General features: G+C 38.8%; 1 protein-coding gene across 1 annotated transcript in view; it reads left to right on the top strand.

Moving 5' to 3' along the window:
• Positions 1–14,027, top strand: part of LOC126259598 (lon protease homolog, mitochondrial-like) — a 171,030-nt gene that overhangs the window by 137,367 nt on the left and 19,636 nt on the right. The window contains exons 10-12 of the mRNA XM_049956507.1: positions 9,914–10,074; positions 11,949–12,054; positions 12,148–12,315. Of these exons, the coding sequence (XP_049812464.1) occupies positions 9,914–10,074; positions 11,949–12,054; positions 12,148–12,315 (435 nt within the window). The remainder of the gene's footprint in view (positions 1–9,913; positions 10,075–11,948; positions 12,055–12,147; positions 12,316–14,027) is intronic.

The following is a 14,027-nucleotide window of genomic DNA, read 5'->3' as shown; positions in this document are numbered from 1 at the left end:
CGTGCACAGCGAATCCTTTCTATTGAATTTTTGTCAAAGTATTTGTCGGTTAACTTAAATATATCTCCTCCCATAGTTCTTTCTTTTAATCGTCTGCAGAATAGTACCTCCTCTTCTACAGACTCCCCGTGAATATAACAGAAAAAAAGTAACAAAATTATTAAATTGGCAATATCAGTTGACGTGTCAAGTTGAACAGCAAAAGAACAGACACAGACTCTTTCCAAAATTTTATTTTCAACATAATTTAACATCTATTTAATCTGGAGGTTGATTGTATTGTCGGACAGTGGCATCATATTGACTTCTTTGTGAAATATTTTCCAAGAGTTCATTGTACTACATTATTTATACATAGCAACACCATAACTTCAGCTATTGAATGGGGTTTTCAGTCATAACAATTCTGTAACTAACACGATAAGACGCTTCAAGAACATTCTTATTGTCACTGTTTGAATTGGATACAAAAGTACTTAAACTCTATTTCTGCTCATTAGCTTTTTGTATTTAAAAAAATCAGAATATTTGTTTACATGGGTGGGGTGTTCAGTTTATAAATGGTGTTTAAGAAGAGAAAGTTTCTGACTACTGGTAGCAAGAATGTCACCACAAACAACACACTGTTGTCTTTCGCAGTCCCTGTCACGTACATATGAAAATCCAAGCTTAATGTAATTATTATTATTATTGTTATTATTATTATTATTATTATTATTATTATTACAATGCCACAGAAACTAAGGAAAAGAGTAACAGGCCTAACCTCGAAAACTGCCATTATGGAAAAGAGTTTTGATGAACCACTTGAAATATTCTGCAAACTCCGTGGGAGTTCGTGAACTACAAGTTGGGGCAGAAAGGGGGGGGGGGGGGGGGGAAGAAACACTTGCTTAGATAGTTTTGGTGTTGTGTTGTCTTTATTAGATGGTATGTTATAATTTAACTCATTGTTTATTTACACCATGTGTTTGAGATTCAGATATTTACTTAAGGTAATTGAAAACTGCATTAGAGACTTTTTTTTTGTGGACTCAGTTTGAATTCGCGTTTCACTATTCCCAAAATCCATTATTGTTGCTGTCACTTGCAGAGGAAAATACACTCTCTTCAGTTGAGTTGTAAATAGCAATGGCTATGTCAGTGGAAGAATGACAAATTTGTTGATAAGTAAAGGAAAAACACTACATTACTATGAAAAGGAAAGTTGCCACTCACCAAACAGTGGAGATGCTGAGTCTCAGATCGGCACAACAAAAAAGACTGTCATAATATAAGCTTTCGACTGTCAGATCACACACACACACACACACACACACACACACACACACACACACACGAATGCAGCCTCTGGCAGCTGAAGACAGCTGCAGCCACTGTGTGTGTGTGTGTGTGTGTGTGTGTGTGTGTGTGATCTGACAGTCGAAATATTGTTACATTCCATCCTGGATTTTCCATTGTTTGAATAACAGAACATTTGTAGGCATGTTGTATATATATATGCGAGCCCATTAGGGCTACGCAGAGTACTTAGTGGCGTACATTTGCCTTTCTTTGTGTCCATACTTTTTTCGTTCTTTTGCTGTGGGCTTCTTTTCTTTCTTGAGACCACGTTGTTCCAGTCTTCTTCTTTGGTTTCTCCTCTTGGTCAACTTGCCACTTGTGAATTTTGGAGCTGAAGATTACCCTGTTTTTGATATTCTCTGGTGTAATTCCCCGTTTCAGATCCGTTTTGATTTCACCAATCCATTTCATTGGATCTGTTTTAGATTTACTCGTGTTTTCATAGAATTCAAGTATTTGCTTTGTAAGACTGTCCGGATTCATTCTTTTGATGTGTCCATAGAATCTTAATCTGCATTTTCTAATGTTGCTGTGAATATTAGAGTATTGTTTGATTTCGTGTTTGCCTCTAAGCCGATACTGTTCGTCTACAAGTTTTGGGTCTAAAATTTTTCTTATGATCTTCCATTCCTTTTTCAGAATGTTTTCTATGTCTGTTTTCCTGTTTAAAATTAGTGTCTCTGATCCATATAGGCATTCTGGTTTTATGACGGTATTGTAATGTCATAGTTTTGTGTTCTTGGAGACACATTTTTTCTTGTAGATATCTTGAGTGAGTCGATAAGCAGTTTCCATCTTTTGGCATCTGACTTCATGGCTTTCATTTCTATTCCATTTTCCTGAATCGTTTCATCGAGATATTTAAATTGTGGGATTCGTTTAATTTTGCAAAATTTTGTCTCCATGAATTTTGGTGCTTGTTTGTTGCAAGTCATAAAGATACTTGTTCAAAAGATACTTGCAGGCCGACTTTTTCCACAGTTTCTTTCAGGAGTTCCATCTGTTTTGTGGCTGTTGAAACATCGCGAGTTAAGGGGGCTAGATTGTCTGCAAATGCTAAGCAATCTACTGTTAATTTTCCTCTGCTGAGAGTAATTGGTTGGTCAATCTTGAGGACTGATTTCAGTTTGGGCCATTCCTGTATCACCTTTTCAAGGACGCAGTTGAACAGTAGTGGAGAGAGTCCATCTCCTTGTCTTACTCCTGTTTTTATCTGAAAGGTTCTTAGATTTCCCCCATAAATTTGACTTTAGATTTTGTGTCTGTCAATGTCTGTTGTATGATTGCAAGTGTTTTCAGATCTAAACCCTGTTCTTTTAATATTTGGAATAATGATTGACAATCAACTGTGTCGTAAACTTTTTCAAAGTCAGCAAATGTGCAGACTACATCTTTGCCACTTATTCTCTGATGCCTTAAGATTAGTTTTAAGTTCAGAATTTGCTCTGGACTTGAACGACCTGGTTTGAATCCTGCCTAAATTCTCCAATTTTATGTTCTAGTTGTTTTGCTCTATCGAGAAGGCATTGGGATAGAATTTTGTAAGCTACTGATATCAATGAGATTCCCCTACAGTTGTTTACATCCAATCTATCTCCTTTTTTGTGTAGAGGATAAATTAATGCTTTTTTCCAGTCATCTGGAATTCGTTCTGATTGCCAAATATCTTGTATTATTTCGGTGCTTTCTTTTATAGTATTTGGGCCTGCTGATTTGAGGATTTCTGCTACAATTCCATCTTCACCTGCAGCTTTATTGTTTTTAAGATGTTTGATCTGTTTGGTGTTTTTCTCTACATCCGGTGATTATGAGTTTGGGTTTGTGGATTCAGGTTCCTGAGGCAGAAATCTTTGTGTTGGTTATGGGCAGTTCAGCAGTTTTTCAAAATATCTTGCAAGTCCTTTGCAATTTTTGTGATTGTTCAGTGCAAATTGCCCATTTCCTTTCTTGAAGCAAAGATTTTGTGGCTGATATCCTGTGAGTTTTGCTTTGAAATTCTTGTAAAAATTTTGCGTGTTGTTTCTTCCGAAGTCTTTCTCAATTTCAAGTAGCTGGTCCTTTTCGAATTTCCTTTTGGTCTTTCTGATTAATTGGGCTGTTTCTTTCCTCACTGCCAAGAATATTTTGTAATTCTGCTCAGTCTTTGTGCTGTTCCAATTGCTGTGTGCTTTCTGTCGAGATTGGATTGCTTGTTCACATTCTTCTTTCCACCAATTGTTTGTGCAGTTTCGATTAGTTTGCTTCCGAGTTGTTTCCTATTGTAGAATTACAATTGGTACATTTATTTGATTTTAACTTTATCAGTTAACCCAAGGGGGGAGCAGTGCCATGTGTGCCATCTGTCTGTGCATCTTGTAAATTTTGTTCTGTGTGTTATCACATTTTTAAATGTTTTTGTAGTGTATTTCTGAGACAGCAATTGGGGACCATTCCAGAATTTGCCCAAACAAGTGAAAACCTGCCAAAAAACCACACTCAGAGGGGCATTTGCAGCCGACCAACAGCTGTCAAACCTTTGGGCAGATTCAGTCTAATGTATTTACTCGGATCTGAGCCACACTTTGTTTCCAGTGTTTGTAATCCAAAACACTGCCTGCAGCTTATAATCGAGTGCAAAGTAAGCGGAAGTTCTGAAAAATGTTGGTAGGTGCCGCCACAGCTAACTTCTGCCATCGAATATATGTACACTACACAGGCATGCTTTGCAGGCACAAGAATAAATACTGGCGCCAAAACCTCTGCATCAGTAAATAAATTTAAAAAATAGGGAGAAGACAAGCTTTTTTTCTCTGTCCCGAGTTTCGACCACCACATTTTCATACATTAACCAACAAAGTAATTAGAAATTCCGTATTGTTCATCTTCAAATGTAGCAGCCTTTCAAATATTTGTAGCAACAAAACTAAATTTCTTTAGTCTAAAATACCAAAAATGCACAAGGCTTTAGGATTGTTGCATGAGTTGATACGCTGGGGCTCATTAAGATTTCACGTAGCGGCACCTATTGCTTCGTGGAATTTTGTAAAGTGCTTGTAGGTGTTAGTGAACCATAATGAAGCGCTTTCATTGTAGTGCCAAATTCAAGAGGGGAGTTGTTTCTTTTGCGGAACAAAGTTCCAATCGTGCTGCAGGTCTGTGATACGGGATTGCTGAGAGCAACGTCAGGTGATGGCAACTGCAGAGAGAGAAATTATTTGAATGTTGAAGTAGCAGGAAAGCATTTAGTGGGCCAAAGTGTGGCAGATACCATGCACTAGAAGTGATTTTAAATGAATTTGTTAAGGAAGAGCGTCAGAAATTCCTGCCTGTGAATGCCGAAATTTTAAAAATTAAGGCACATGAAATTGCTAGAGAGCAAAAAAAATCGAAAATTTTAAGGCTAGTCGCAGCTGGATTGATCTGTTTATGAAGCGCTGGGGTTTTTCACTTTGGAGGTGAACTTGAAGCTGCCAAAAAATTATTAAGAAAAACTTGTGGAATTTCAGCACTTCATAATTAGGCAGCGCACAGAAAAGCAATACCTTCATGGTCATATAGGAAATGCCGGCCAAACTCCCCTATATTTTGACATGCCATCAAATTATACGGTTGACGCCAAAATCGGAAGTGTTTCCAAAAACTGTAATTGTATGAGCAAACGAAACTGGGTGGTTTTTGGAGGACATGGTGCTGGAATGGATTAATTTATGATGCATGGTAGTGTGTTCCTAATCAGATTGTGCAACAAGCATTTAAAATACGTTCGATATCCGATGCACTAGATGGTATGGAGGACGATGCTCTGCATGAAGAAATGAGCAACAAACAATCGAGTGATGGTGATTCAGAATCATGACTGATATTTTAAACATTTCTTATAAGATGTATTACAAACCTAATAAAATTTTGTTTTGAATTTCAACGTTTAATTTCTGAGTTATTTTCATTCTTATTTTATAAGTGTTGCTACTCTGCATTGCACAGGATAGAAAAGCGTGGAGAGCTGCATCAAACAAGTCTACGGACTAAGGACAACAACAACACACTCTGCATTTGAAGTCATAACTAAAAATCTACTACGAAAATCTGACTGGCAAGACTGTTTGGGATATTTGTCAATGTGGCCAACTCTACGTTCTGAATTTTTTCCTACATGTGACAAGAGATGGTTGCTAATAGGAACTTTTATGAATCATGAATCACATGCAGTATTCTCTTCACCATAAGAATAATAAGAATGTAAACATTATGCCATGTATTTTTTCGTGTTTGCTGCTATCTCATTTAAATCCTGTGTGTCTAATAAACTACGAAACTAGAGTGAGACAACAGCAAACGTGGAAGAATATACATATTATGTCATGTTTATATTCGTATTATTCTTATGCTGATTAGTGATACCATCACAAATGAAACTCTCGATCATGACATCTATCATACGCAGTCTATTATTTGGTTCTTGTTGATCATTATCAAAGAAAGCAACAGTCTCTTGCCATTGTTTCGCTAATGAGACAATTCCTCTCTCTCTCTCTCTCTCTCTCTCTCTCTCTCTCTCTCTCTCTTTTTAAATGGCAGTAGCGCACACAAAAGCAAGCCATGCCGCTAACGACAACAGGTTGTAAACACTCATTATCAGAATGTGACAAACAATGCATAACACAGTACAATAATGCATTTTCAGCTTAGAGTGATGTAAACACCTATAACAAAGAGAACAGCACTTATCAGATCAAAGCAAAATAAGCAATCGATTCAAACCAGATGAAGCACATGAAAAAGGAAGGATACCCGTATAAATACAGACGGAGCACCTGACACATAGCAATGGGTACGTGGAAAGCTTAACTGCTAAGCTTATGACTCGAACTACTGCAGCTGTATCTTCATCCATTCGACCTAAATTGTGTCTCATGTTACAATGGACCAACTTTGTTTTGATTTGGAGGTGTGGTCTAAAACTTTTCTCTCCCCTTGAATTTCGAGTCTCAAATTTCAGGTGTGGCTTAGATTCGGGAAATTTTTTTTCCTTGATTTCGAGTCTCATTTTTCAGGTGCGGCTTAGATTTGAGTAAATACAGTAAGCCTGGCTCAGCGTGTGGTCTCAGAAGCCAGTGTGCTGCACTTTAAGCTATTCAAACAGATATATATTATAATGGTGCTGTTTGCATATGCATGTATGTGTGTGTGTGTGGGGGGGGGGGGGGGGTGTTAACTTGTGAGAGATTGTACTGCTGCCTTCACTGTATTATAAAAATAGCTGTACACTATCTGTATTACAAAATGAAAGCTTATTCTTAGTTGATGCAAGAATATAGAAACTACCTTCAAACTATTTTTGATTGAGATACAGCTTGTCCATAATAAAATAAATTACCAGTGACATTAGAACTGCTGAAAACAAAACCAAACATAGCAAGAGTGGTCAAGTGATAACCATCAAATTGTCGCAAAAGTCATGACACTCAGCCTTTAAACATCCTCAGCAGGAAAGCTAGATGTAGTTGATGCTCTGTTCAGTTGTCATTGAGTTTAGGTGCTACCATGTAAACAACAGGAAGTGGTTACTTAATGCTAACATTCTGTTCCTGTGAGTGATTGATGTTTGATTGTAGGTGCCCCCTTCCCCTCTCCCCACGCCCCCTCTCCTACTCCAAATGAAATTAAAATTTAAGTGTATATCAAAAGGATAGTGTGATGAGAAATGGTGGTAATGTATTAATCGAAGTAGACAAGATACTCAAAATTGAAGCTGCTTGCTAGATTGTTTGGGCAAGACTCAGTATCAAGGGTGAACATTAACTTATTCTATGGATCCTCCTATTGACAGCTGGACTGAAAAATTAAGAGAAGACCTCAGTTCTGTAGTATGTAAGTTCCTCAGACATACTGCCATTATCAGAGGTGAATTTAATCATCCAACAAGCAGCTGAGAAAATTACGTTTTTGTAAGTGATTGATGTAACAAGGTGTCCTGAGAAACATTATTAAATGTGTCTTCTGGCAACTGCCTAGAACAGGCAGTTCGAAATACCAATCGTGAGGGGAAAGGTATTTGACCTAATAGAAATGTCTACAATAAGGGTAGCAGAAGTAAGACACAGAACTACTATCCATTGTCTTTGACACCCATTTGTTGTAGAATCTTTGAAAACATATTGAGCTCAGACAAAATGAAGTATCTCAAACAGAATGACCACCTCCATACCAAACAGCATGGATTCTGAAAACAGCACTCATGGGAAGCCCAGTATGCACATTCTGAAAGCCAGGAATCAAGGTGTTTGGTAGCTGCAGTGTTTCTTGACTTTTGAAAAACCTTGTAATTGGCACCACACCGACACTTATTATGATAAGTATGATCGTGTGGGATGTCAAATTACATTTGTGACTGAATTTTGGTAGGGAGGTCACAGCATGTTACCTTGGATAAACTGGCATTTTCAGATGCAGAAGTAATAACTGATGTGGCTCAGAAAAGTGTATTCGGATCCTTGGTTTCCATGTTGTACATTAAGACGTTGCAAAGAATGTTGACAATAAACTCAGACTTCATGCAGTTGATGAGAAGGATTGTCTGAAAAAAGCTCCACAAATATTCTGATGGATCTTGATAAGATTTCAGAATATGGTACCTTTCTTCAAACATTCAGAAACATAAAATTGTTCTTATTACAAAATGAAAAAAAGTAATAGTGTTCAATAACAATATAGGTGAGACACGATTGGAATCAGTCAACTCATACCACAGTGTAACAATTTGGAGAGGTATGAAATGCAATGATCACAAAGACTCAGTCGTGGGTAAAGCAAGTTGGGGATTTCAGTTTTTTGGTAGAATAGTAGGGAGATGCAGTTGATCTACAAAGGAGTTTGCTTAGAAACCAATCGTTTGACCCTCCAAAGAATATTGTTCAAAAGCGTGGGACCTGTTATAAATAGGTCTATTGTTTGATCAATGGGAGAATGTCAGGGAGGCGCTGAAGAAACTGAACTGACAGACACTGGAAGATACGCACAAACTGTTGTGTGCAATACTACAAACAAAGTTTGGAGATCAAATTTAAGTGATGAATCTAGGAATATATCACAGCCCCCTATGTATCGCTCCCATAGGGATCATGAAGACAAAATTAGACAATCTTCAGAATCAATTTCCTCTCTGCACCAATTTGCAGCTTTCTGGCAAATCTAAACTATTTGCCAGACCAAGACTTGAATGTGGGATCTTTGCTTAGTGCAGGCAAGTGCTCTACTAACTGAGCTATCCCCCACCCCCCTCACAGCTCTACTCCTGCCTGTACCTCATTTCCTACCTTCCAAACTTGTTCCAGATTCAAGTCCCAGTCTGGCACACACAGTTTTAATCTACCAGATTCAAGACTAGACAATTACAGTGCACACAGAGGCATTTGGAAAATCATTCTTGCTGCTCTCCATACATGAATGGTATGGTAAAAAGTCCTGATATGTTGGGATGTGCTCTGTGTCTGGTGTGCAGAGTATGAATTTAAGTGTTGGCCTGCAGCTGTTCACACTAATAAATTTATTCACAGCAGTATGGTTTAGTTACACACGTAATATGCCAGGCTTATGTTTATTACTGTGACATTGGATACTAACCAAATTAACCTCATTGTGCTAGCCAAATTTACCTCATTGTGACAAATTGTGAGAAGCGTCGAACGTTACATAAGGAGAAACAAAAAGCCAGTAGTATTCTGTAACTGCCATAGATGCAGGAGTTATTTACACAACTACAAGAAGAATGCCAAGTTTTTGTATATATTTGTTGAAAACTACCAATTTTTTGTGTTAACATTTAAATGAAATTTTCATGTTCCTGTGTCATCAATAACACCACCACCACCACCGCCACCACCACCACCACCACCACCACCACCACGTGACACCCATTGCTAAATACAGGCCTCCCCCTGACTTTTCTACCCATTATGGGCTTCCGCTGTTGACATCCATGCTACTCCTACGTGTTTCCTAATGTTGTCTGTTCATCTTCCATTTGCTCAAGTCTCAAAATTCAGAAAAAATCTTCCATCGACCATCCATTCTCATTTGTGTTTGTCCTGTCCACCTCCATTTCATTTTCATTACAGTAATAATTAGGTTATCTGATCCAGTGTGTTTAAATCCTTTATTTGTTTTCCTGTATTTTATAATTATTCCCAACATACATCTTTCAATCTACTGACCAACCCATAGTTTGTTAATATTTTTTGTGTTTACATCTCATTGTTATAAGTCGAAACTGATGATACACACTTACGCAAACAATGTGTTTCACTCACATCAGTAGCTCTGCAAGCTTAGTTTTATCCCTATGTACAGTATATTATTGTCAGGTCTCCATGTGTCGGGCCTCAGTGCCCAGAGACAGTGACCATTTGTGAATGTTTGTGTGTTTTCTGTATCAAAAGAAGGACTTCATTCAAAAGCTTAAATATAAGAAGCAGAACTTTGTTGTTGTTGAAGGATAATGTCAGTAGTTGTGTGTCTTGTTTCATGTGTTCTCAGGTAATTGTTGTTACAGTGTTATAATTTGTATCATTTAATTCTTTCTTGTTCACAGTATTTTAGATTCAGTGTTGGAGGTATGACTGATTTTGCTGAGATTAAAGGACACAGAAGAACCTATGTAGGTGCTATGCCAGGAAAGCTGATTCAGTGCTTGAAGAAAACAAAGACAGAGAATCCTCTCATACTGATAGATGAAGTGGACAAGATTGGCAAGTAAGCTCTAGTCTATAATATGACCACTGTTAAATTCTAAGACATGTGAAATTTAAAAAAGCAAAAAAGTAGCACGAGATCAGTTTGTGAGGTAAAGATAAAGGCTTAGTTCTGCCATTCATTTAGTGGGGGAACATCCCAGCTTCAGTAAGGAGCTTACCATCAGACTTCTTGGACCTTACCTTTCACAGTCAATGTTGGTACCACGTGAGCTTACAAGCACAACTCCCACCTCAGTCTCTCATTTTCAATTTTGTCAGTACCTTTCTGCTACTTTCCAGGTTTCACAATAGTTGTTCTCAAGAGCTTCTTTGAGCAACACTTCTGGAAGGAAGGATGTCGTGAAGAACAGGCTTAGCCCTTGCCTAGGGCTTGTTTGCAGAATGATTATTTTATGTGCACTATTTTGGAACTTCCTGTCAGAAAGGAAGTTGTGAGGATGGGTCACGAGTTGAGTGTGGATAGGCCTAGTCCAATTTGTTAGTATAGTGGCTGTGAGACAAAGCTCTGAGTTTGAGTACCAATCTGACACAGAGTTTAAATCTGTCTGGGAATTTCTGTACAGTGCACAGTGCAATACAGACTCATGTATGTAGCCATCTAACTACTGTTTTGATTTTACTTAATATGCTGAATTTGTTAGTCAGCCCACAATCATGTTTGTGTAATTTAGTGAGTTGAGTCATTTCTTTTGTGTGTGTGTGTGTGTGTGTGTGTGTGTGTGTGTGTGTGTGTGTGTGTGTGTGGTGTGTGCGCACGTGTGCGTGCGCGCGCGCTTGTTTGTGCATATGCGGGTGGGGGGAGGAGGGGGGGGCTGCGTGTGTGCATGCATGCTGACGTTTCCCCAATAGCTGATGGTTTATTTGTGCTTGTGAAGAGCATTATGGAAGAGAATTCTCATGATACTTATGTTGTCCAGTCCTTGCAGCAAAACTCAATTTTATGGCTTTTACCATTTATTATTCCAATTTCCAGGCCCAATGGGCTTGAAAGCCTGCTAGAAAACACAGGCTTAGATGACAACCAGTAGGTGGTGCTCCTAATGCTCCTAAAATTTTCAAGCACTGCTGTCACCGTCTCAGCGTTACACGTTGGCCCCGCTCTCGTGCCAGCCCATCGCTGCTCGTGGCTGTGCTGTAAAGCTAGCTGCCCAGGGTCCCAGACATCTGTCATGTTCTGACTATGCTCTTGTATTGATATTTGCACTCATTGGTGTTTGGCTCCTGATATTGCTAAGCCTAGGCTCTCTATTTGGTTCTTTCTCTTGACTTACCATTCTGCCGTGTTATCTTCATTGTCTGTTCACCACTGTTGTTGTCTTTCCATGTTTCTCGGCATCTCACCATTGATGCCCTCGGCTGGTCTGCCAGCATCTCCTGGTCATGTCTGATACGGTACTATAATTATGTAACTCCATACACAGTGTATTGTAAGTGAGCAACAAGGGAAAAAGAGGATTGGCTTAGAGAGATGGATGGGACAGATTAACTGAAGTTATCATTTAAGAAGAGTATTGGTAGGACATAGTTTTATTTTCATAAATTTCATTCCTTCTGCTTGCAAAACTTACATAGCTTGTTTACATTAAGTCATTTTGTGAAGTACTGAAAAAATAAGTAAAAGGTTACCAAGACTCAAAAATTGTCATTTACTAAACTGAATGTTTTGCGGGAAATGCTTGGAGTTGCTGCAGCCCGGTGTTTTTCTTCTTCCTTGCTTTTAAGTTGTAGAACTAACTCTGTTCTGCTGCATCACCTAGTACTCATACATCTATTTATCCAAGGGTCAGCCATTGACATTTATATAGCTTAATAACATAATATCTTGTTATGTGAACTCAAAAAATAATAAGACATTTGTGATTTGATTTTTAGGGGTTATCAAGGAGATCCCACCTCGGCATTGCTGGAAGTATTGGATCCAGAACAAAATCACAATTTCTTAGATCATTATCTAGATGTTCCTGTAGATCTTTCAAAGGTAATTCACATGAATTAGCATTATCTAGAAAAATACGCTTGTATTATGGTGAGCACATTTATGAAATTTACTTTTCTGCCAATTATATTTCAGGTGCTTTTTATTTGCACAGCCAATGTTACAGAAACAATTCCAGAGCCATTGAGAGATCGAATGGAAATGATAGATATGTCAGGTTATGTCGCTGAAGAGAAGCTTGCTATATCAAAACAATATCTTGTTCCCCAAGCAATGGCAGAGTGTGGTCTAACTCAGGACCAGGTATGGTTTACTTTTACTCAGATTAGGTGTAATTACTACTGTGTGAAATAATAAGTTTGTGATATGTTTAAATCATATAATCTGCTATATTAACAAAATAGTATGACCCATAAATCTCGTATAAATGCTCATTTTAATGAAGAATGCCGTTCAGTCCACACAATAGAATACCAAGCAACAGCATCTACAATAAGAAAATAGCAAGCTAAGGAGCATATACAGTTAGTTCATTGTGTACTGTAGAATCACTCATTATAGCTGTATGTGGGTTAAAGAAAAGTAAAATGCTGTCGTCAACCTTTCTGTCAAAACCCTGACCTTTGCAGACATCTCAGTACTTTCTAAAGGTCTCACATTTAGCCCAAAATTTAAGTGCAGCTATGCTGGACTTGTACAATGCTCTCATTCCTTTATGTGTTGTCTGCAGGGGACACAGGTCTTTGCCATGCACTCCACTAATAATAGCCAGCCAAAACACCAAATAGAACCTGTTTAAAACAGTTCAACCTCCCTCCATCTGTGATCCTCCTCCTCTTCTGCCTAGTCACCACCTGATAACCTTTCAGGAGTTCCTCACTACTAATCTGGCCTCACCATCTTTTCCTAAATATCCCCACTGTGGTCATGAATTGTGGTGACTGTGTGAATGAGGATCTCCACCAAGTTCTTGACACCTCTGTATGTAAACCTTACAAATGTGATCCCATCCCAGAAGCCCAACTTGACCACTCCTCAAGGCCTTAGGTCCCTCCTAAATCCTGACACCTGAAACCATCTCCCTCCTCACACAAGGAACCTCTTGGACTCCTAGCTTTTATATACTCCTCACTGCACAAACCCAACCAGACAATTTCCCCTACTGGTCATCCCACTGTGGCTCGTTACAATACACCCACAGAACAAACTTTTGCCGTTGTTGATCAACACTTCCAAACTATTGTCTGTAATCTCCCCTCTTACATCCAAGACACTGCTCACTTCCTTTACACATTTTCTCACTTATTTCTGTCCCATTACCACCTGACTCCTTGATGGTCACTGTGCACGTGATGTCCTTATACACCAACGCCATGCCCGTGACCTTATGGCCATGGAACCTTTCCCAGTGTCATCCTGATACCAAACCACCATCTCTTTCATAATCCTCCTGTCCCACCACTTCAATTACTTCACTTTTGAAGGTCAAATCCGTGCTGCTGCTGTGGGTATTCGCATGGTATCATCCTTTACCAAGTTAGTTGTGAGCCATCTGGAGGAATACTTCCTATGTCCAGTCAAAACTAAAACCCCTTTTTCTGGTTCAGATTCATTGATAACATTTTCATGACTTTGTATCATTGTGAGGACAACCTCACTTTCCTCCATACCCTCAACATGCACTCCCAAATCCACTTCACCTGGTCCTTGTCAACTCAATGAGGCAGCTTCCTAAATGTTAATCTCACCTTTGAGATGGCTCCATAAATACGCCTGTTCATATCAGCACATCAATCACCAACAATACCTCCACTTTGACAGCCGTCACCTGTTCCATGTCAGAAAGTCTCTTCCTTACAGCCTCTCCCCTGTGGGTGCCATATCTGCAGTAGAAAGCAGGAGTTGTCAAATATGCTAATAACGTTGTCAGTTCCTTTATTGACAGCCAATAGCCTACCCATCTGTCCCATGTAGTCTTCTCCTCTGACACCGGTAATCCTGTCAAACAGTCACTG

The sequence above is a fragment of the Schistocerca nitens genome, chromosome 5, assembly GCF_023898315.1.
Source record: "Schistocerca nitens isolate TAMUIC-IGC-003100 chromosome 5, iqSchNite1.1, whole genome shotgun sequence".
NCBI classification, from domain to species: domain Eukaryota; kingdom Metazoa; phylum Arthropoda; class Insecta; order Orthoptera; family Acrididae; genus Schistocerca; species Schistocerca nitens.
Note: the sequence above shows the minus strand (reverse complement) of the source record. Positions and strands in the feature narration are given on the sequence as shown.